This window comes from Lissotriton helveticus, chromosome 9 (assembly GCF_964261635.1).
Source record: "Lissotriton helveticus chromosome 9, aLisHel1.1, whole genome shotgun sequence".
Classification (NCBI taxonomy): Eukaryota; Metazoa; Chordata; class Amphibia; order Caudata; family Salamandridae; genus Lissotriton; species Lissotriton helveticus.
Window position 1 is genome coordinate 584,439,529 of NC_136070.1, and position 24,304 is coordinate 584,463,832.

A 24,304-nucleotide genomic window follows, 5' to 3' on the forward strand; every position below is an offset into this window, starting at 1 on the left:
TCTCCACCTGAACTGAAGAAATGTCTGACTGCATACCTTCATTGGAACCGTGAAGTAGGCATCCTTCAAATCCTACTTCACCAACCAATCCTTTAACTGCAACATGTCCCTCAAAAAATGTATCCCTTCCATCTTGAAATGTCTGTAAATTAATGACCGATTCAGACTTCCGAAATTTATCACCGATCTCCATCCCTTGTCTTTCTTTTCTACCAAAAACAAGGTGCATACAAATTCTTTCAAACATTCCTCTACCATTCATATTGCTCCTTTTTTTTTTAACATTTCCTTCACTTCTAAATCCTCAATCTCTGCCTGTTCCTGAGGCAAAACGAATGCCTTTGGTTCTACAATCTGAACTGGTTGCTGCACAAAAACTATTTTGAATCCTTGTACTACATTTAAAACCCAAGGACCTTTTGTTATCCTCTGCCATTCTGCCAGGAAAATCCTCAATCGTCCTCCTACTTTTTCTTGGGAAGAACCAGAAGTTATCTGAATACTCACCTCGAGTGCCTGGACCCGACTGACTTCTTCCTCGTCCACCTCTTGCCCTGGGGTATCTTCCTCTTTGTGGGAAGAAGCCTGAGGAACCCAGGAAGCCCCTTCCAGTTCTCCTCTGTAGGTATAGATGTAGTGGGACATCTGAAAACCTCGGCCAGCATATGGTCCCCGTCTACTGGCCCTACCAAAAACACCTCCAAATACTTCCCTCATATTAGTCTGCACCTTTTCCAGCGCTGTAAAGGTAGAGACATGTTTCCCCAGTCTTTTAACAAAACCTTCTCCAAATAATACGCCTTTAGCCTCCTCACTAGGTTCCTTATTTGCTATATCTCCCAGTTTTGGACTGTTCTTCAACAAAACTGATTTTCTCCTTTCTACCAACAATCCAGAATCAGCATTGCCTAAGAAGACCATCTCCCTCTGGCTCCAACCGCACAACAGCTGCCAAGTCCATTATTTTTACTAATGGACCCAACACATCTAATAAACGGTCCAGACACTGCTTCAAGGACTGTTCCAGGCCTTTACGTGGGTCTCTCCCTAACTTAAATAAATATGATATTAAATCAGGGTACAGATTCGGTGTAAAGCAGACCTTATTGTCTATCTGTGGCCTTGAGCACTCCGCTCTCAACACACCCCTAACCTCTCTTTCTAAAGGTTTCCTAATCCATTGCTTGATGAACTTAGCAACATGGTCCAGTGGCCACCAATCTGCACTCATAGGGTACCGTAATTCGTAAGGGCTAAACATTTCTTCACCAAGAGGATCTTTTATCGCAGTCTTTGAGGTAGAGGCTTGGTCCATCTTTAGATCATCATTAAAATCATCCTCATGATCCACATCAAAAACGTACTCACTGTACATTTTCTCTCCTCTCTCAATTTCTTTCTTCAAATTCCATATTGCACTCCTCATCGGAGAAGTCCTGCGTGCCGCCAAGGACACCTTTCCTTTGCGTGCCAGCACCACTCTTCTTTATGGAGTTAAATCCATCTTTCACTTTCTTATCCATGTGCTTTCTTTTCCTAGCCTTTTTTGCCAGTCTTTTCTCTTTTGTTTCCTTCCTCAGAAAAGACCAAAAATGCTCCTCTGATCTAACTTCCTTTCTTTTCTTATACATAACAATCTCAACCATCTCTCTTATTGAACTTTTCATCTAACACTGGATCAGCCTCTTTAAAGTCTCCTCACTAACTCTTCCTTCAACTGCCTGCTAACTAACACTAGCCTCATCTGAAGTCCTTCTTAGTTCTCAAATACACACAAACTAACACACTCCTAAACACCCTGTAAATATCCTCACAAGTGCTCCCTGTACTCCAAATAACTCTCCTAAACAGTTCTGCTGCTGTTCTGACACTCAAAATTCCGATTGTTATTCTTTCTTTCTTTTAACTTCTTTTTTTTCTTAATTAGGCAAATCTCTTTCTCTCGCACCCTTGTTTCCTTATTTACTTTACTTTTGCTGCCCAAACTAAGATGGCTGCCACTCTCACTAGAGACTACGGCAGCCAATCCTGTTTACAAATGGTGGTGTGACATCATCAGTCCGTCACGCCACCTGAAGAGAAACTTGCTTGTTAATTTCGGTCTCCCACCTACCAGTGGGAGCCTCGAGGAACCAAGCAAACCTCGTTAGCTTTGAGGAGACGCATGACCCCTCTTCTGCCGCACGCAATATCCGCTGCCAACACGAGCTGACAGCGGATCGCATGCGATCACCACAGTCCGCTTGAAACTGACACGGTAAGCCCAGGTGCAGTAGCTTCTAAACAAAAAAAGAATTCACCGCATATTAATCAAACTTTAATGACATACGTCGCTTACCAGACAGTCACTGTTTCTATTCCCTTAATTTCTACCCAATTCCTTGCAATAAGCACGTATTCCTATAAAACAAACCTCACCTTAAATGAGGCAATCCACACATACTGCTTCTAAAAATTAGAAGCTTTGTTGAATACACCATCATTCAAGCAACACTCACACTAAAATATATACCATCATACAAACCCAACCACTATGCGCCAAGTAAATGGCCAAGTAAAACATGTACTTAACTGATCAGGAGCAGCATTTAAAAGAGGATGAGTGTTCTATGCAGGAGACATTTATTGACTTTATAAATTCCAGTTCTGGATTGTTTATGGTTGAAGTTCTTTAAAGGGGCTGCTGTTCAGGAGAGGCAATAAAAGATTATGCATAAGGGTAGCCTCCAATTTTGTAATGAAATCATCATTCCCAACTGTAATCTGTCCAAGGTGTAGAACCACTGTCTGCAGGTTTTGTTGCTTGGCTGCCAAAGCCCCGGTTTTGCTGGATACCCAACTAACCTGTTTAATATCAATGAAATGTGCAAAGTTTTGGAACAGCAGAAGAAAGGGAATGTCTTTCTTTAGGAGTGCTGAAACCCCTCCCTTAGACACCATCATAACTACAGCACCATCTAAATTGACAGCTATGGGACTGGATGCTCTGTAGACCTCTGTGGGAGGGATGGGCAGAAACAGAATCTAGGAGGCTTGATATCATCTCAATTTTTGCGTATGTTATTAAATAGTTTGGTTATTTAGGAGAAATGTATTGTGCTGAGTTTAGCTTCTCTCTCGGCGTGGTGATGTCTTCTCCTTTCTCTTCCTTACAGGGTGGTCTTCGTTAGGCAGAGGTCCCCATGAGGCTATAAGACAGAAGGAAGTGGTGGTAAGTATTTTGTTGAGCTTTCTTTCTTTGAGTAAGGATAGTGTCCTTCACCACACCAGGAGTGAATGTGAAAGGGGCTGTCTCACATGGTATTTCGATTAAAGAATTGGTGAGGGGTAAACGCATTAAGACTAATCATAAGGGCAAAACCTCTCTGTTTTCCTTTTCTCATGCACACTCCTGGGAGGGAAACACATCCCCTAATGGGAGCAAGTCAAGGCCCATACAAGACCCATATGGTTTGGACACAAAAAAAACCAATAATGACCAGTTTCTACCAGGTTACTTAGAAAACAGTGACCATATTGTTTCAACATAAAGTCGTTTAATTCATGATTTCATCCCGGAGAGGTTCAGGTGCGCACTTATCACTATGGTGCAAATCCTGACCCTGTGCCGCGCATCTCTATTCAAGGAATGCACTTTATAGTACTGTAAACACTTTCAATTCCTCCGTTTGGGGCCCCCCTCTCCTACCACCACAGTTAGGGAGACTAATGCGATCTCTTAATTTGGGGTTCTACCCCTTTCTGTATTTGCGATTCCCAACCCCCCCTCTAGGTCACTCACCGCTGGTGGCTGAACTTTCCTGAGTTGCAGCAGTACACAGGGATCTCCTGGGGGCATCCACTACTCTTCACCACTCCAGTCCTCTTGAGTTTCTTCGCCAACTTTGGTGTCCTCAATTAGGGTGCCTTCCTCCTGTTTCTCCGTTCCCTTCAGCGGTGTTCCACTTTGGATCTCCTCGGCAGCATTTTCCGGCTTTCCCCCTCTTCTTCCTTCTTCTTCCAATAAGCCCCGTCTCCCTTGCGTGACACCCTTATCTCCATCGTACGGGGTTTCCGATTGGTTCCTTCATTGGGAGGGTCCACCTCCTTCCTGTACGAGAGTCCGTGATGAAATGTTTAACTCTTTGCTTTCTCTTTTCATTCCAGCCACAATGCAGTGTTTCACAAGAAGAGTACGGGACTACAAGAGGTAAGTATTCGGGTCCCAGGGTTTTTCTCTCGGACTCCTCCTCACAACCTCATACCTACTAAATCCAAAGATATCCTTTGGATTCCTTTAACTATACCATCCAGAAAACCTTGAACATGTACATAATAGCTTTGTTATTTACAATGCCAATAGTTATAACTTTCGCAAATGTGACACCTATAGCATTTGTAATGCAATATGGCAAATAACAATGGCTTTTAATTTTTTTAATAATTAATACTTAAATAAAAGTTATTGTAATTTATAATGGCAATAGCTTAAACTTTTGTAAATAACTTTTGTGAAGATTATGTTCAGTGTGTTTTATTGTGACGAAAATCCAAGAACAGAAGTGAAATATTAACATCTTTTTGTTACATTTGTAATAAAGCTTGAAACATTGAGAGAACATATTTGAACCAGTTGTTGTTAAATGGTTGCACAGATTGATGCTGTGGTGGCACTGAGTGATGTTGTGATGGCGAACGAGTGCTGTAATGTTCAGTGACGCTGTGGTAGCGCATAGTGATGTTGTGGTGCCCCTGAGTGATGCTGTGGTGGTGCCCCTGAGTGATGCTGTATGCTATGCTATGTTTTGCTATCCTATGTTTTGTTTTGTTATGCTATGTTTTGCTATCCTATGCTTTGATTTGTTATGCTATGTTGTGTTTTGTTATGCTATGCTATGCTATGCTATGCTATGTTTTGATATGCTATGCTATGTTTTGCTATATTTTATTATGCTATGCTTTGTTTTGCTATGCTATGTTTTGGTATGCTATGCTATGTTTTGTTTGGTATGCTATGCTATGTTTTGCTATGCTATTATATGTTTTGCTATGTTTTGTTGTGTTTTGTTAAGCTATGCTATGCTTTGTTGTGTTTTGCTATGTTTTGTTATGCTGTTTTGTTATGCTATGCTATGTTTTGTTTTGCTATGCTTTGTTTTGCTATGCTATGTTTAATTTTGCTATGCTATGCTTTGTTTTGTTATGCTAGGTTTTGTTATGCTATGCTATGCTTTGTTGTGTTTTGCTATGCTATGTTTTGTTATGCTATGCTATGCTATGTTTTGTTGTGTTTTATTATGCTATGCTTTGTTTTACTATGCTATGTTTTGTTATGCTATGTTTTGTTATGCTATGTTTTGTTATGCTATGCTAAGCTTTATTTTGTTATGCTATTCTATGTTGTGTTTTGTTATGCTATGCTATGTTTTGCTATGCTATGTTGTTATGTATGCTCTGTTTTGTTGTGTTTTGCTATGCTATGTTTTGTTATGCTATGTTTTGTTATGCTATGCTTTGTTTTGTTATGTTATGCTAATTTTTGTTATGTTATGCTATGTTTTGTTCTATTATGCTATGTTTTGCTTTGCTATGTTATGCTATGCTTTGTTTTGTTATAATATGTTTTGTTATGCTATGTTTTGTTGTGTTTTCTTATGCTATGCTATGTTTTGTTGTGTTTTGCTATGTTTTGTTATGCTATGCTTTGTTTTGTTGGTATCCTAATTTTTGTTATGTTACGGTATGTTTTGTTCTGCTATGTTTTGTTGTGTTTTGTTATACTATGCTATGTTTTGCTTTGCTATGCTTTGTTGTGTTATGCTATGCTTTGTTATGTTATGCTATGCTTTGTTATGTTATGCTATGCTTTGTTATGTTATGCTATGCTTTGTTATGCTATGCTATGCTTTGTTATGCTATGCTTTGTTTTGCTATGCTGTGTTTTGTTTTTTATGCTGTTTTGTTTTGCTATCCTATGCTTTGTTTTGTTATGCTATGCTATCCTATGCTTTTTTGTTATGCTACGCTATGCTGTGTTTTGTAATGCTATGCTATGTTTTGTTATGCTGTGAGGGTGGGTGAGGGTGTGTGAGGGTGAGGAGGGGTGAGGGGGGTGAGGGGGGGTGAGGGGGGTGAGGGTGAGTGAGGGTGTGTGAGGGTGAGAGGGTTGTTAGGGTTGTGAGGGTGAGGGGGTGTGAGGGTGGGGGGTGTGAGGGTGAGTGAGGGTGTGTGAGGGTGAGGGGGTGTGAGGGTGAGGGGGTGTGAGGGTGAGGGGGTGTGAGGGTAAGGGGGTGTGAGGGTAAGGGGGTGTGAGGGTGAGGGGATGTGAGGGTGTGTGAGGGTGAGGGTGTGTGAGGGTGAGAGGGTGTGTGAGGGTGAGAGGGTGTGTGAGGGTGAGGGGATGGGAGGGTGAGGGGATGGGAGGGTGAGGGGATGGGAGGGTGAGGGGGTGTGAGGGTGAGGGGGTGTGAGGGTGAGGGGGTGTGAGGGTGAGGGGGTGTGAGGGTGTGTGAGGGTGAGGGTGTGTGGGGTGTGAGGGGTGTGAGGGGGTGTGAGGGTGATGGGGTGTGAGGGTGTGTGAGGGTGATGGGGTGTGAGGGTGTGTGAGGGTGTGTGAGGGGTGTGTGAGGGGGGTGTGAGGGGGGTGTGAGGGTGAGGGTGTGTGAGGGTTGTGAGGGTGTGTGAGGGTGAGAGGGTGAGAGGGTTGTGAGGGTGTGAGGGTGAGTGAGGGTGGGTGAGGGGGTGAGGGTGGGGGGGTGAGAGTCAGTGGGGGTGAGAGTCAGTGGGTGTGAGGGTAAGGGTGTATGAGGGTGAGTGAGGGTGTATGAGGGTGAGGGGGTGTGAGGGTGAGGGGGTGTGAGGGTGAGGGTGAGTGAGGGGGGTGTGAGGGTGAGTGAGGGGGGTGTGAGGGTGAGTGAGGGGGGTGAAGGTGAGGGGGTGAGAGGGTGAGTGAGGGTGTGTGAGGGGGTGAGGGTGGGGGGTGTGAAGGTAAGGGGGGGTGAGAGTCAGTGGGTGTGAGGGTAAGGGGGTGTGAGGGTGTGAGGGTGTGTGAGGGTGTGTGTGAGGGTGAGGGGGTGTGAGGTTGTGTGAGGGTGAGGGGGGTGAGGGGGTGTGAGGGCGAGTGAGGGTGAGGGGGTGTGAGGGTTAGGGTGAGGGTGTGACGGTGGGTGAGGGGGTGAGGGGGTGTGAGCACCTGCTATCATCTCGTATTAAAATTGCATGCTAGAGCATAGTGCACATTCAAAAATCACACAAGCTACTGAAAATACCTCGACAAAATATCGATCAGAGAACAAAACATCTCAGTGTAAAGGTTGAGGGTGTTTTCTATGCGGATAATGGTAACTCACAAAGTAAAGTTCCACTATGGACCTGACAAAGTGGCTGTCACCCTTCCAACACTTAGTATGGACATTTTTCACCCAACTTGATTCGCCCCCTCCAACGCTAATAAGCCGCGCAACTTATCCGCGGTTATTTGGCAAGTAAGAATCCATCCCAACTCATATGTTGCCCTTCAAAATTATTACCAGTGACTTACCAGTTAGTTAAACGTCGCAAATCAAACGGGAGCTGCAATATTTAATGAATGGTTGAGCATCAGAAGATTGTCAAAATCTTGGCACAGTTCTACTACAACCCCTCTATAAAGATGCAAATAAGTCAACGCCTACGTTTTACCACCTTTTTTCCCGCTGAAACACAATAGGTAAACTTTGGTCGCGGCTTTGCTAGGTAGATTGCAAACAGATAGAGCATCGGAATGCGGCGCTCCATTTTAGGCGGGTTTTTACACAATACTTACCCGGTGCGAGAGCAAATGTTTATTTTGCCTCATTTATCTAATAAACATAGAAAGAGATGAAAGGGCCTTTTATATACTTGTTATAAACACCTACATTAAACAAGCTTGAGTGCGGCAACTTCTTTTTGAAATTCCTCCACCAAAGTCCCGTGGTTAATTAAACCTGTTATTTTGAAGTGTAGTTGGGGGTTCAGTGAGCCTGCAGTGTGCTCTGGCCTGACTCATGGCACATACCTCCATCGCTAGCCGCAGGGACACTGCTTTAGAGCCAGGTTGGGGGACACGCCAAGTTCAGGCCGCCTCAAGCTCCAGCTCTAATAGTGACACAGGAAATCATAAATGCAGAGGATGACTACAGCAGGCCTCTGCTCGCTGGCTGCAACATTTAAACTGTGCACCGTGCCAAAGGTTACAACTCTTACCACAGCAGTACGGCAATGCTCACTAGTAAGTGCGTGATGCAAGTCCCCATCACAGCGTTGCCAGACTCCTGCTGGCGCAGCTGCTGCGCACCGAGTTCAAAGCTATCATACATAACAGATTCTGTTTATGAAAAATAAGTTAGCATGCATAACGATGATCTCCTGACAAATGTCATTCTGAGCCAGGAGTCGCAAGCACATCGCCTGACATCACAGCAGTTTGCTCCGCCCGCTGGCAGCCCCTAATGGATGTAGATGACTCTACATATATTTTTCAAGAGATTTAGAGAGTTAGATCAATCACGCTGCAATGAAAGAGTTTTTGTTTGGCGTGGATCTTCAGCTTATGAGTTGTGTACTGAAATTGATGGTGCTCGAGAATGTTAACGAGGCTCCTCGTGCACCGACTTGCACTCTGCACTAAAGGTCCCCACTGAATGAACTATGCATGCTCCAGGTGCAATGGGAAATTTATAATGTGACATTCAAAGAAGGCTTAGTGTGAAACATCAACCAGTGGCCCGCAAACCATCACCTGCCCAAAAGAATAACGGGTCGCTTTTAACAAGGCAGCGCTGGGAGGGGGGCTGGGCACGAAGGAGGGAGACATGCGAGTCACGGCCAGAGGCCGGCCGTGAAAACAATGCGGCGCTCGTGAAACTGAAAGCACGGCCGGCCGTGAAAGCCTTTGATGCCGCAGGGGGTGGAGCGGCACCAAGCTGGGCAACAGATGGCTGACGATTTGATGCTGTGCACGCGCATTTTAGGTCAATGCGCTTGCGCATTGACCTAAAAGCGCACAGGCACGGCATCAAATCGCCAGTTAGGTAAAGCCCCTTTAGTCTCGCTCCGCTCAATGCGCATGCGCATTGACAGGTCGCGAGACCTAAAAAGCCACAGTTGACAATGACAAGCCAATGAAAAAACTGGGCAGAGCTTCACAGCCATACCTTAATACAGCATGTCTTGCAGAGCAGCGAATGCGCTGCCCAGGCTCGACCTAAAAACTCACAGTGAGGCACCAAAATGTAATGGTTGGGTGGTTCGCTGTGGCAAGCACTGGATTTTAGTTTACATTTTAAACCGCAGTCTTAATTATGCAGGTCACTTTTCCTGGAAAGGGTTCCTAGATATAAGTCTTACACCTTTTGGAGTGCTCCTTTTATTCACCCCCCTTAAAGTCCTGACCAGTGCTTTAAGTGGGCCGATACTGTCCGGTACGGAGTACCATCACTTTTTTATTTTGAGATGGGGAGTACCGGCACTTCTCAAAAAAAATGCAATACTTTTAATTGGAGAGGGCCAACACTTCTCAGAAACAAGCATGTATTCTAGTGCAGAGTACCTGCACTTCTATTTTCCCCATTTCATGCACTGGCCCTGACCCTAACTAGTGGAGGGGTTAATTTGTCACTTGACTTACAGGGGTTGAATAGTTCAGTAACAATGTGGAAAAGTAGAAAAACGGAAACAAGAACTAACGAACATTTGCAATGCAATAGGTCTCGCATTTATGAGAGTTTGAGCTACTGGCATTGTAAATGAGAAGGCCTTTTATTTATGGGTTTTTTAAAACAGATAAACAAAAGGCATTGTCAATTACAATGCCAATAGCTTAAACTCCCGCGAATGCGAGACCTATTGCATTGCAAATGCATGCTATAAAACTAACAAAGCGTTAGGTGAGAGCGTGTCCTGCCTCAACAGCAAATACTGCGAGTTTCCTTACAACTCTTTTATTTATTTATGGAATTTTTTTATTTAAGGTGCTGTACAAAAAATGATACAAAATAAATGGAAATCAGTTAAGCCACGGTGGTCAATCTATAGTCCTGGGTGCCTCAGGAGTCAGACATGTGAAAGTTAGACCCAATGTGCTCCTTTAGCAAGGCGTCAAAAGAAAACAGTGTATATAGCTGTGAAAGGGAACTAAAATTTAACAAGAAGCACAAAGGAACAAAAAAGTGAGAGAACACAAGATATGCAATACAGGAACCCAATATGAAGGGTCCAGAGACCTGGTTGGTGTTTAGTGGTTACTGCTTACTAAGTCAGTGTGTACCAAATTATGTAAGAAAGAAAAATTTCTTTCTAGAGTCCCCTCACTCACCGGGGTTGCCCCACGGTGATATGCTTCATCATTGGGGCCATCCCAGTTCTCTACGAAAAGGGGCGTGCTGCGACAAGGCGACTACGCTGGAGCACTGGTTTTGTGAGATGACTATGTGTGGTGTAAGTGTGGTGATGGTGGAGTGGGTGTGAAATTAAAAATACCGTGCTAGTGGGCCTCAACAATTTATTTTGCTCCTAGTGTGGTATAAAATTAAAAAGGGGTAACACTGTATTCTAACTTTAATTGAGCTAGATCAGTGTTATGGTCGACATGTTTCAAGCTCCCCCAAGCTTTTCATTAGGACCATACAGGGTCCAGCCCTGTATTTCCACTCCTATATTCAAATGAAAAAAAGTGTTTTTTTTAAAAGTAAATATTAATTATTTATACTGTACGCTGTTAATAATAAGACATGCGTGTTTTTCTGTACATACGGTTTGTAATCTACTCGAAATGATAAACGAGTGTTTGGTTACACTCCATGGTCTTAGGCAAGGGCAGGATCGCCTCGTGGAAACATTGTTCCTATCGGCAAACCCGCTCGGTACTACCTGATAACTCCTCACCCGACCGCATACTCAGTATGTGTCACAATGTGAAGGGGCAGCAAAGAAAGGAATCGCAGTCTTGCTAGGATTAGGTTCCTCAAAAGAGACAGAAAAAGAGGAAAAGAAAACAAAATATAAGAGTCTTCTGCATTGACTGAGAAAGAAGTGGAAAGAATAAATGGACAGAGGGAGACAAGTATTAAGGAAAGTGAGGAGACTGTAAAACAGAGATGTAAAAGGTATGGTTAAGGATATCACCCTTTTGGTGTACAAGCCGGAAAGACATGGGAATGAGACTAAAAGACTATGAGTATACAAAGTTTGGAGGAATCATCGTTTGACAACTTTACTCGCTAGTTGCAGTTCTTACATTTTATTTTAATTATTTTCCCTTATGACAAACAGTGAGCATTAATTAGAGTGTACGAACAATATGCAGCTGACCCTTCACACTAATGACGAAGCAGTGAGGCAGCCCCATGGTAGGGAGTCGGAAAACCGGGATACCTGCAGCTGCAGATTGTGAGCCGTGAAACCGGGAAGCTGGGTAGTAGGGGCGCAGGGAGAGCTGGGAGGCCGTCAACCCCGAGCCGAGAAGCTGCGAGCCCCCGCGCACAACTGTGAGCTCACACTCAGGGTTAGCTGTGAACCTCCATTTTCCCCGCTCTCTCCTTCTCACCCAACGCCGCTGACACATTTGGACAGCTAAACAGCGGGTGAAAGCCGGCAGGAGAAAGGAAGTCACAGAGGCAGAGCGGTGGCCTAGGCTCTGGTGCGGCCTGCGAGTGCTTCCCCGCTCACCTGTTGGAGCCCCCTCCCCCTCACTCATGCCCACACTTCCTTAGCCCCTACCCCGTGTGAATGGTGGACAAATAAAACTTCGGAAGAGGTGAGGCAGCGCCTGAAACTGCCTTGCAATGCTGCCCCGGCCAGAGCGATCAAAGGCACTGAGGTTGGCATCGGAACCCTGAGCCGTGAAACTCCCGCTAGGAGAGGAGGGGGGACGGGGGGGGGTCAAGTGCCAGGAATCAACCCTCTGGGCAGCAGCTGATCCTGCTCTCCCAGCCTCGGGGAGCTTCACGGATCCTTCCTCCTACCCCTCGTCCATGGCCAGGCTGCGACTGCGAGTCTGAAAGTGGCGAAGGCGGATGGGGGAACATTTTTTTTTAATTAACAGAGCGCGGCTTAGCACGGCATCCGTGCAGCGGGTGAGAGGGGGTGCAGAGCATATTTAAAACTAATAGCTGTTAAAGTGAAAGCGCTTGGGGAGCTTCATTAAACAAGGAACATAGGTTGCTGACTCACGTGTTGAAAAATGCATGAACCCCTACTCTTCTATCCCTTATGTTATTATTGTAGGTATTGCTATTCGGTTGCACCCTGGGTCGACGCAACATTAAGGAAACACTTGGCAGTTGACAAGGGTGCTGGTAGAAAAATAAAAATGCCCAGCTTGCAAAACGGGGGGGGGGAGGAAGGAAAAGCCAGTAATACTACCTGAGAAGGCAACTCCCATTAACTAGTCCTGCATCGCTTTTGGAAACAAAGCCGCGAGTGTTGCGCGCGCTCCATATGGTTTCAATTATCGCGCCCGTGTCTGGGCACAATAATTGAAACCATATGGCAGGAATGCGCGTAATAGACACCAATAGGCCATGGGCGGAGCAATGCGCCCGCCTTTGGCCTATTGTGCGCTATTTTAAAAACAAACATGCACGCAAAGGCCAATAGCAGGCCACAAAAGTAAAAACACACGCACAAGCGTGTACAAATCCAGGGTCCATTTCAGAACCCTGGACAAAAGGACTCTCTCTGCGCGAGCAACGCTGCGCAGTGAATCGCTAGTCGCGAGACCTAAAAAGCACATACTCTCTTTAAAAAAAAGACTGAATTCAACAATTTTTTAAAATTCAGAAATGCACCTTTAAAATAACTTGAGATGTATACCAGTAACCCATGCCTTTGCCTAAATTTCTCACTCACCACGAGCATCCTTCCAGCCCATTCCGCTGAGGTCCACTCTTCCCCCTTTTCCGGCCATGACTGCTGCACTGGAGCCCAGGTGAGAGGCACTCGCACAGGAGACACCGGTCTGAATAAAAAGCGCGGGAAACAGAGGTTTGTACGAAGTCCGTACACGTGCTGGTCCAGTGACGTCACGAATAGACCCTTTTGGCTTTACAGTGCTGTAATCAGTCACCCGCACTTGGCAAGCTCCGCGGAGTACACGTACTGATCGACCGCGCCAGACAGCGGCCAGAATCCAGTGAGGTGACATGGGTAGGGCAGGGACCCTGACGGACAGATCCCGAAATAACACTAAGAGTCCCTGGATAGAGTTACAAGGACTTCAGGCCCAAGGACTCTTTCTCACGTCCTTTTACGGAGGTGGGAGGATCCCTCCGCCGGTCTCCTCCTGTGACAATTGACTCAACCACGTTGGATTTGTTTGCGTTACAACCGCGTTGCAAGCCTCGCTTTCAAGGCCGCGTCCATTTTGTAAGGTTTGACCGTGCCTGTGTATTTGGTTAAATTGAAAGTGCTGTTTATCTACTGTTAAAGTGCAAGTCAACCGTTTGCTTAGATAACTAGGGTTGGGCGCGGCGGCGGCAACACGTAGCTGCTAAGTTTTCAGACAGCTTCTGTGGGATATTTCTCTGTTTTTCATGTGTTTGTGTATGAAATTCATAAGCCTTTTTGTGATACTTCACCACGAGTAGTAGAGCAAAGTAGTAATGCCCATGTAATGAGATGAATTAAAAAAATAAGTCATCCTTTTCTTTTTGTAGCCAAAAGCAAATTTTCATTCTGGTGTTTGCAGTTTCGTGCTAAAAGATTGCTGCAGGGTAAAAAAAACAAGCATTTACTATACAATAGGTCTCGCATTAATTAAGTTTGAGCTATTGGCATTGCTAAATATTGCAACACCAATTGCAACAAAAGTCAAAAAATTGTAGGCCAAAAAAATGTGTATTTATTTTTGTAGCAATGGTGGCATGCTGCGCTTTAAATGAATATGTTTAAAAGTAAAGTACGCCTTACTGCGATTGTACAACAGTTAATTGTGGATGCGTTAACAATTGAAAAGTGCACTGATGGCTGGTGGTGTGTGTGCCTGGTGGAAGCATGCACTGACGTGTGGTCGTGTGTGTGCCTGGTGGAACCGTGCACTGATGGCTGGTGGTGTGTGTGCCTGGTGGAAGCGTGCACTGACGGCTGGTGGTGTGTGCCTGGTGAAAGCGTGCACTGACGGCTGGTGGCGTGTGTGTGCCTGGGGAAAGCATGCACTGACGGCTGGTGGTGTGTGCCTGGTGAAAGCGTGCACTGACGGCTGGTGGTGTGTGTGCGCCTGGGGAAAGCGTGCACTGACGTCTGGTGGTGTGTGTGCCTGGTGGAAGCGTGCACTGACGGCTGGTGGTGTGTGTGCCTGGTGGAAGCGTGCACTGACAGCTGGTGGTGTGTGCCTGGTGGAAGCATGGTGTGTGTGCCTGGTGGAAGCGTGCACTGACGGCTGGTGGTGTCTGTGCCTGGTGGAAGCGTGCACTGACGGCTAGTGTTGTGCGTGCCTGGGGAAAGCGTGCACTGAAGGCTGGTGGTGTGTGTGTGCCTGGTGAAAGCGTGCACTGACGGCTGGTGGTGTGTGTGTGTGCCTGGGGAAAGCGTGCACTGACGGCTGCTGGTGTGTGTGTGCCTGGTGAAAGCGTGCACTGACGGCTGGTGGTGTGTGTGTCTGATGAATGCGTGCACTGACGGCTGGTGGTGTGTGTGCTTGGTGAAAGCGTACACTGACGGCTGGTGGTGTGTGTGTGCCTGGTGAAAGTGTGCACTGACGGCTGGTGGTGTGTGTGTGCCTGGTGAAAGCATGCACTGACGGCTGGTGGTGTGTGTGTGCCTGGTGAAAGCGTGCACTGACAGCTATTGGTGTGTGTGTGCCTGGTGAAAACACGCACTGACGTCTGGTGGTGTGTGCCTGGTGGGAGCGTGCACTAACGGCTGGTGGTGTTTGTGTCCGGTGAAAGCATGCACTGACGGCTGGTGGTGTTTGTGCCCTGTGAAAGCGTGGACTGATGACTGATGGTGTCTGTGCTTGGTGAAAGTGTGCACTGACGGTTGGTTGTGTGTGTGATTGTGTGTGGTTGTGTGTGTGGTTGTAAGTGTGGTTGTGTGTGTGTGTTGTTGTGTGTGTTGTGTTTGTGTGTGTGGTTGCATGTGTTTCCAGACTCCCTGCTCTCCCTTGACGGTCGGTCCGAGTTATACCTTGCACTGTTGTTAAGCCTCAATAAATCCCAGGCACACTTCTGCTTTGCATCTATTGCCACTGGGAAGAAGCAGTGTACCAGTACAATGGTTAATCTAAAGCATTTAATAAAATAACCCTCATGTTAGCTCCTAAAGTGACCCTCACATTAGATCCTCAAATGACCTTCATGTGGCTCTGCTTATAGAGTCTTTCAGCCACCCTTCTTCCTCCAATGGTCTGTTGTCATGTCATTCACATTTTTCTTCCAACCACTACAGCATGCAGCGAGGGGTAACAGGTCAGCCCTCCGCAGCCATTGGCTAAGTCCAACATGAGTGATGGAATTTTTCTCTGTCACAAGAAGCACATCTGCACTCAAAGTAGTTCCTTTCAGAGCTGCTAATGCAATGTGTGACCCAAAACATTATTTTGCCTTTAGATGATTCTTATATACTGGTGAGTGCTGTGTAGCTCCACCGACAATTATTTTTTTACGAAAAACAGAGAAAGAAAGCTAGCATTGACAAAGCCAAAAGGTAGACAGCGCCCTACCGTTGGCTGTGCCAGTGCTTGTTTTTGAACTGCAACTTGCGTTATTTCTTTCCGCAGGTTGGTTTCCTGGAAATCTAGGGCCTGCCCGAACTTTAAAAGCAGACATTGTACTGTCCAATATATTCTCTAACTGTGAATCTTGCTGTGTGTGAGAGAGATTTATATAGTGCACATCTGGCTACAAAGCCACAGCACTGCACAGAAATTGTGCACAAGTGAGGGGGAGTAGAAGGGGCGGGGCTTGCACGAGGTCACGTGCCAGAGACTCCAACCATGAGCAGGTCAGTACAGGCAGAAGGGGTGTGTGCCAGGGGGCCACCGAGTCTCCCACGCGTGAACACGGACCTCACAGTTCACCACTGGAACACACCGAACGTGTTCACTTCCTGAACCGGCGAAGCACCTCAGTGGGTCAATGCACCTTCCTGAACCGCCGAGGCACCTCAGTGGGTTAATGCACCTTCCTGAACCGGCGAGGCACCTCAGTGGGTTAATGCACCTTCCTGAACCGGTGAGGCACCTCAGTGGGTTAATGCACCTTCGAGAGAAATTAGAGCAGTTTGCATGTCACGGTTTTCTTCTTCCTGACGTCCGTCAAAGGAGTACAGTCAACAACTCAAAGCGCTACAAAGAAGCAAGACACCGACACTACCTACCTCAAACAGTTCCTAACCTTGCGAAAAGAGTGACTTCACGCCAGCAGTGAGGGGGTCACGCAGGGTCTGCCGACGTCCTTCACGGTGCAGTTTGTTTCATCTGTCCTAGCAGTTTTAAGCAGCTCCTACAAAGCCCACGGTACTGCATTTACCAAGGAGAGAGTGGCTCTTTTATGGCAGCCGGTACTATTCCTTTGATTTTATTGGGGTATTGTATAGCATGGGCCTAACGCCGAGAGCAGTTGAAGGGATGTGGCCCAACCACCAGAGCTGCCGACTTTAGAACTAGGACACAGGTTTGAGTCCCGGCGTCTGCTCTACAACCTGTGATTGTGGGCAAATCGATTAATCTCTACGTGCCTAAAAACATGACTACCCTTATGTAATGTAATCTGGTGGTCCTATAAAGCCCCACAGTGCCCTTGGAGCAACGTTGTGCAATATAAAAAATGCAGGGAAAAACCCACATGTACAGAAAGCTGCATCAGAGCGGTCTGATACAGACTCGCCGGTCCAGGCGGCTACTTGCCAAAGTAGCATGCAGGCTTACAACAAGGATTTTTCGAGGGTAAGATTTGGCATGACATAAGGAAATACGCACATTACCCGTACGTTTTATAAACATAACACAGTGAGGCTGATAAATGCTGCGAGACAGAGAAGGAGCGTTTGAATCACTTCAAGGCAGTCAGCCTTTCACCCTTCCAAGGTGGCTGCATTGATTGCTATAGGTTAAGTATTCGTAACATCTGTTATTTTCAGTGCTAAGAAAGGGCAGAACTGATATTTGGTACTGTGCAAAAAAATAAATGATCAATCAATGTTAAATATATATATGGTTCTGAAATTAGCATGTGTCCCATGTACCGCATGCACGGTTCATAACTAACCTTCAAAAAACACTGCCAGTTGTGCCCACACACACAGACACACACACGCATACACACTCCTTCAAAAAACACTGCTAGTTGTGCCCACACACACACTCCTTCAAAAATGACTGCCAGTTGTGACCACACACACACACACCTTCAAAAAACACTGCCAGTTGAGCACACAGACACTCCTTCACAAACACACAGGCAATTGTGCGCACACATACACACACACACTCCTTAAAAAAAAACACACAAGCAATTAGACACACGATACTCCGACTGCTGTCAGAAATGTATAGAGAGCTTGTTTTTCACAATAAAGTGAAGGGCAGTACTTAAAAAAAGATGCCTTTCGTCTGCTGTGGTTTCACAAGTCCTTGCCTGCTACACTGCAAGACTGGTGTGGTGATGTGTGTGGAGACATCATAGCGGGTATTGTTTTTGCTGCCTAAAAAATAATCGCCTCCGCTCACTGCCTTGTATTCCACTGTGGCAGTGCAGCCTGAGCATACTAAAGTCAACCCAGCCTGCGGCGGTGATTAAAGAGTGTGGAGCTCAGGTGCATTCCGACATCTGCGAGCAGGCAAATCCAGTCTGGGAGGCCAGCGAAGAAAAAACTAGGAATTCTTCATGATCACAGCACAACCCAGTCAGCCTGGCACTTTTCTGTGAGGCATAAACACCATGCACAATGTTTCCACATAAGTTAAAACACAAAAAAATCGCCCTGCTTGCAAATAAATAAAATGTAGCCCAAAAAGAGCCGGACTTTAATGTGTCTTCTCTCTGCCATAAAGCTCTAATTTCATACGCTTAGATAAAGGCACAACTCACAGGCTGAGTTGCTGTCAGAATTAAAGAAGACGTCAGCGCTTCGCCGTGAAATGGATCCCAAAAAAAAAAAGAAGCTTGTGAGTGGTGCCACGGGCGCGCCACTGCGAGCATATGTCTTCAATTATGGCGGCCGAGTCTGGCCGCCATAATTGAAGACATATGGGCTATGGTGCGCGTAACAGACACCAATAGGCCGTAGGCGGAGCTACGCGACCGCCTATGGCCTATTGCGTGTTCTGTTATAAAACAGCACGCATGCAAAGACCAATCAAAATGGACCTTGAAATGCACATGCACGAGCTGTGTGGAATTTCAAGGTCCATTTTTGAAACCCTAGTAAAAGGGCTTTTCGCTTGCGAGCCCTAAAAAGTAGACCAGGTTGAAAGTGGGCATCTGTGACAGCAGCCTGTACGCATTTTCCCTGAATGTTAGGACCATTCAGAAATGTAAGGGGAACTGCAGCATCCTTTTGTTTATATACCTAGTTAATTAGGTGGAAGTTGCGAAGTGCTTGTAAAGTCTATGGAATCAACTCTAGGTGGATTTATGCTCAAATTGACCAAGTTCGATAAGAAGAATGCTCACATTTTTTAACTCCACACTCTTCAAGTACTTTTGCTTGATTTGACATTCACAAATGAGTCGTTTATTGTTATTCCCTATAAAATTAACTGTACAAGAATAGTTCCACTCGCATGGCTTTGTATTCAGATCCATGTACATATAAAAACTGCTACCAGCGGTGGGGGAGATCTTTATCTAAAAGAATTGTTAACTTAATGTGACTGAACTGAAGAGAAACATGGTGTACTCGAGCTGTGAGCAGATGAGAAAATATTAAAAAGCATAAGTAATATGATACATAGCTGCCAAGGTTTCAGATTGCTATGTGTGACATTTTCATAATTCCAATGTAATTGTGAGTGACATTTCAACGACTATGAGTGACACTTACGCGTGAGCAAAATCAAGCAACGAACATGCGGAAAACATATAAATATCAGAAATTACACCCATTTTAGCAACAAGAAACTCTGGGAAGATCTTAAAACTGCTGCAAAGCACAATAAATGGAAGGGGTGACTGCAGTTCTCAGTAACAGAAGGCAGACACTGCAGCTGCTAAGAAGATGATCTTAATTAATCTGATCATTCATGACCACGCGGTAGCCTAAAAAGCACATTTTATAGCATAGCAAGTGCAGCTAGGAGATTATACTGTCTCTCGGTCTCAAGCACGTACTCATAGCTGGCAGGTTTTCTGACTTCTTATGTGTCACATTTTCATGATTTCACTGTACACATGAGCGACATTCAATGGCAACATGTGACAACATGTGTAACAGAGTGACACTTCCGCAAGTCAAATCAAGCAATTAAGTGTATTGACAGAAATAAATATACGAAATTACACACTTTCAAGTTATGAGAAGTTTAAAAAAGATATTGAAACTACTATAAAATACCTGAAAAGAAAGTTCACTAACCTACTGCCTGCCCCTTTCTAAGAGGATCGCACTGTCATCTGTCAGGGGCTTGATGCAGAGGTTCTCCGGAAATAATTTCTAAAATCATATCACTTTTCCCTGAAGTGCAAAATCATACATTTACTCGACAGTGGGGCCCATGACACTGCGAGTTACTCACAAACACTTACACCCTACTCCATGGATCGGTGAAATTCAAAGGAGAGCTGCTGTATCATAGTGGAGTGTCTAATACTAAACCAAATATTTATACTATTTACACCTGCAGTTTAAAGAGATTCACCATGGTTTTCATCAGCAAAACATTTTATTTAGACACGCCACCTTTTAGGTTGACGGATCTGCTAGTAAAAAATTAGGCGTAGGAAAACTCAAGACCAGCTTAATTCTCCATTTATCTAATATATACTAATATAATAAAGAGAGAGCCCAAACCTTTGAGGCGGGTAATCTCAGGAACCACAGCACCAATCACAACACCCAATACAGCGTTGGAAAGGGCAGTTGCAGCAGAAGGACATAGGCTATGCAGACGCCCACCATATACATTTAAAAGGTAAAAGAACCGTGCCAGCAAAGTAGTCCCTTGTGGGCGTGTCTGCGTTGTGCTGTGGGCGTATGCTGGGGGCGTGACAAACGCTGGGGGCATGTGATACGTTCCGCCCTTCATGCCATGTCTCATATCGTGTGCTGTGGGCGTGTGCTGGGGGCGTGGGCGTGTGCGGGGCGCGGGATTACGGGGGAAAAAAAGCGAGCGTTGTGCCCAATATTTCATTGTTTTTTCTTCCCAGGTTCTGTACATTCCAGCTCCGGGTGTCCACCCTGCTCCCTTTAAATACACCTGCACCCCATAATCATAACCCACCCTTACTCCTTAAAATACCCCAACACCCTTAAACACTAACCCATCTTAACCCCATAAATATACCCTGTACCCCAAAACCCAAACCTACCCCTAAACCCTAAAAATACCCCTCTACCCCAAAACCCAAACCTAGCCCTGAACCATAAAAATACCCCTGTAACCCAAAACCCAAACCTACCCCTGAACCCTAAAATACCCTGTACCCCAAAACCCAAACCTAGCCCTGAACCCTTAAAATACCCCTGTACCCCAAAACCCAAACCTACCCCTGAACCCTAAAAATACCCCTGTACCCCAAAACCCAAACCTAGCCCTGAACCATGAAAATAAGCCTGTACCCCAAAACCCAAACATACCCCTGAACCCTAAAATACCCCTGTACCCCAAAACCAAAACCTAGCCATGAACCCTAAAAATACCCCTGTACCCCAAAACCCAAACCTAGCCCTGAACCCTTAAAATACCCCTGTACCCCAAAACCCAAACCTACCCCATAACCCTAAAAATACCCCTATACCCCAAAACCCAAACCTAGCCCTGAACCCTAAAACTACCCCTGTACCCCATAACCCAAAACTATATCTGAACCCTTAAAATACCCAAACACCCCAAAACATATACCCCTATACCCATACTTACCTTATCCAAACATTTAAAAAAACATGCTTTTACCATTCATGCATTTACAACGAATTTCGTTGTAAATGTATGCGTGGTAAAAGCATATAAAATGTAATGCCATGCGTTATAATGGCATTGCGGAGTCATGTAACTTTCGTAATGAAAGTATGCAGAGTGATGGTATGCGGAAAGAAAGTTGCGCAATAATGGGTGTTTACCCTCCCCCAGTAAGTACATTGGTGGCACGGCGGCCCACATCTCCAGCAACATACTCATATTTTTTCACCACCGATTTGAAAAATGCACAGGTCTCTCTCATTGATGATCAGCACCGACATACACTTTTAGACACACCTCCCGCCACAAGTTCTAGAATTGCGAACTTTAGAGCTGGGGAGCTACGTTCGAATCTCGGCATCAGCTCAACATCCTGTGATTCCAGACAAATCGCTTTGTCTCCCCGTGCCTACAACAAATGAATGTGTTCTCCTGTAATGTAAATTGTGCTCATGCCATGTTGTCGAGTTTGCGCTATATAATATTGCAAGGAAAAATAAAGTAGGGAAACCTGAGTTCACACACTACTGAACGCGCACTCTTAAGTGCATCAGCAGTGCACTGTGAATCGGAGCGTTTCACAGGCCTGTCACAGATAAGAAATGCTATCAAAACGAAATCCCTACAAAACAATATACTACTGGCCGGCAGCAATTCATACCCGGACAACGTCGGGACGGGCTGCTAGTTTTTATTAAAAGCAAAATTTAGCAAGTCTAAAATGTATTCACTTTATTTATTTATTTATTTATTCAAGGTCGACATTTTAAAAGAAAATAAGGATTTTATTTCAAAACAGTTAATTCCATTTATTTAGGAAAATTCAGAAATAGACATTTTTATTCAGATTTCAAAAGGGCAAGTATTAGCAAAAGACTGATAGTTCCCAAAATTCATTCTTTCTCCCTATTTCCCTAACTAATAACCTCACTTAAATTCTAAGTCTCGTTCAAAAGAAATAGAACATTTTTCAAAGTCTTACATCTCAGGAAAATCAGCATACGGACAGCATCCCAGGAGGAAATCGAAAAGGAGTTTTTTCCTCTCTAAAATCAGCACTTATTATACCTTTTTCACTAGCTCTATCTAAAAGTGTAACTTTCAGCATGAATTTGAGTTCTGATTGGACAAATTTGGGGTGGATGAGCATCACTTTATCATTACAACATCTATTCCGCTTCCGTCAGCTTGATTTAAAATGGTTCATTCTCCGGGGCCTCGTGCGTCCTTGTCCTGTTTCTCACTTAGCTACTTTGCCGGATTTTCACACGTTCTGAACCATTGTGCTCATCTTTTGGCAGCCATCTATACTTCCAGGCTACTCTTGTCCTTGAACTGCCTTTACTCCAGGCACAAACAGCTCGCATTCGAACTCAGAGTCGGGCTCGCGCATGCTCACTCCATTCTCTATTCGCAGTTCAGAAAATCATCCATGTTTTCCTAGGCCTCACAGGCCAGAATGGGAACTATCATAGAAACAAACACAAACGAAAGTTAATTCTTGAATTTTAGCCCTTATGTTTACCTAGCAAATAAGCGACATTTAGGCGTAATATACTCACCTATCCTTCGGTTTTTGCCACAAAATACGTAAACAAAAGCACATTTATACTGCATTCCATTATTTAAAAGCTGCTTATTAGTTTAGGACACGACAGAATCACATAGTTAGTTAATTATGATTGCAACATAAGCAGAAATTAATTCCCACGTGTACTTGTGTAGGTGCAATTTTTACTCTAGATTGATTAGTTCCACACGTCATTCAATTAGTTCATGTTATTGTTATTGAAGTGTGACTTTGCAAGGGGTACACACAATTCTTTTTCACCACCTTGCTCCATCAACTCCCCCCTTTGGTGATTTATCACCAAATATTTCCCAAAATTTAGCAAATTTTTATCAGAACATGTTTCAAATTCTTCAGATTAGTATGAATATATACTTTCGTATCCTTTTCTTTAGTCTCTTAAAAAATCTTTTCTCGGAATTCCTCCATTTCTATGTCACCTTTTTCTCTTTCCCTTTCTCGTTTTTCTTGGATCATCTTCTTTTTTTTTTGTCCTCATAACCACCATGTAGACGTAATGCCAAAACAGATTAACAGAGATCAGCTGTCTCAGTTTATCAGAAAACTGGAAGGGACACAAGCATAGTGGGGGCCATCCATCCCTCAGCTGTCGTCAGCGTTCCGGAGAGGCACAGAGTCCACCATTTACCCAGCTACGGTAAACCTTGGTGTAAGTGACAGCCAAATCGGGCCGGACTAAGACCGGGTATCGGCTGTACCGATGGTGCAAGCAACAGGGGAACCATAGCAGATCAATCATTGGACCCGGGAAAAAAAGAAAAAAAAAAAACCCCGGTCAAATCAATGGACCCATGATAATAAATGCCAAAAAGCCCTTTTGCTCTGGTTGCCCGACCTGGCCAAATCAGTGCGTGAGGTCTGCAGGACTGAAACTTGCCAGTCCCTAAAGGTAGGAGATGAAGAGTACTCCCATTTCCTGCAGATCTCCCTTCTTGCTAACAGCATTGCATAAAACACTAGGCTTTTGGCTGAACTCTGTACACCCTCCAGGACGCCAAATATCACAAGAGATAAGTCTATGGTGACGGAGGCTCCCAATGATGCTGTGAGGGACTTGCCAATCTCCTCCCAAAATGTGACTAAGCGAGGGCATTCGAAAAACATATGTTCATCTGATGCTGCAACAAGCCCGCACTTAGCACAAGACACTGAATCGCCTTCGGAAAATTTAGACAGCCTAAGAGGGGAATAATATGCCCTATGCAGGGTGAAGATGTGATTCCTGCGTAGCCAAGAAGGCTTCACAATGTTCCACAAGAGTCCAAATGAAGCCGACCAAAGATCCTGGAGATTGTGGTCCGTCAGTGAAGAGCCCCACAGCGACTCCGGCAGAACGAAGTCACCATCCGACTCATCCAGTATAAGATTATACCACTTGGATATCTCTTTTTTAGCTGGACCAAGGTTTACCAGGTTAGACACCAGTGGACTGTATCCTCCAAGTCTGGACTTGCTTCTATTAGCGGAAGAGGTTTTATAAGCTTGAGTCCAGCTAGCCATTTGCAAATATTTGAACCGTGAGAGGTTGGGGCAGATCTTGGCCTGCAGATGTTCCCAGGAGAGGAGATCCCCCTCATAAAAGAGGTCTCCCCAAACTTCCAGGCCTGCCTCTCTCAAAGGAATAGCTAGGCTGTCTTCAAGCCAAGCAGGGCTTTCAG

General features: G+C 45.0%; 1 protein-coding gene across 4 annotated transcripts in view; it reads right to left on the reverse strand.

Annotated features, from left to right (window-relative positions):
* Positions 1–13,256, reverse strand: part of LOC144781609 (ADP-ribose glycohydrolase MACROD1-like) — a 602,071-nt gene extending 588,815 nt beyond the window's left edge. For 2 of the 4 annotated variants that reach the window (XR_013601015.1, XM_078660549.1), the window contains exon 1: positions 12,850–13,254. Coding sequence is in view for 3 of the 4 variants with exons in the window: in XM_078660549.1 (XP_078516675.1) it covers positions 12,850–13,144 (295 nt within the window). In the remaining variant the exon portion in view is untranslated. Of the gene's footprint in view, positions 1–12,849 lie in introns of all 4 variants that reach the window. The other 2 variants (XM_078660550.1, XM_078660548.1) reach the window with 2 other exon arrangements.
* Positions 13,257–24,304: the final 11,048 nt, after the last annotated feature.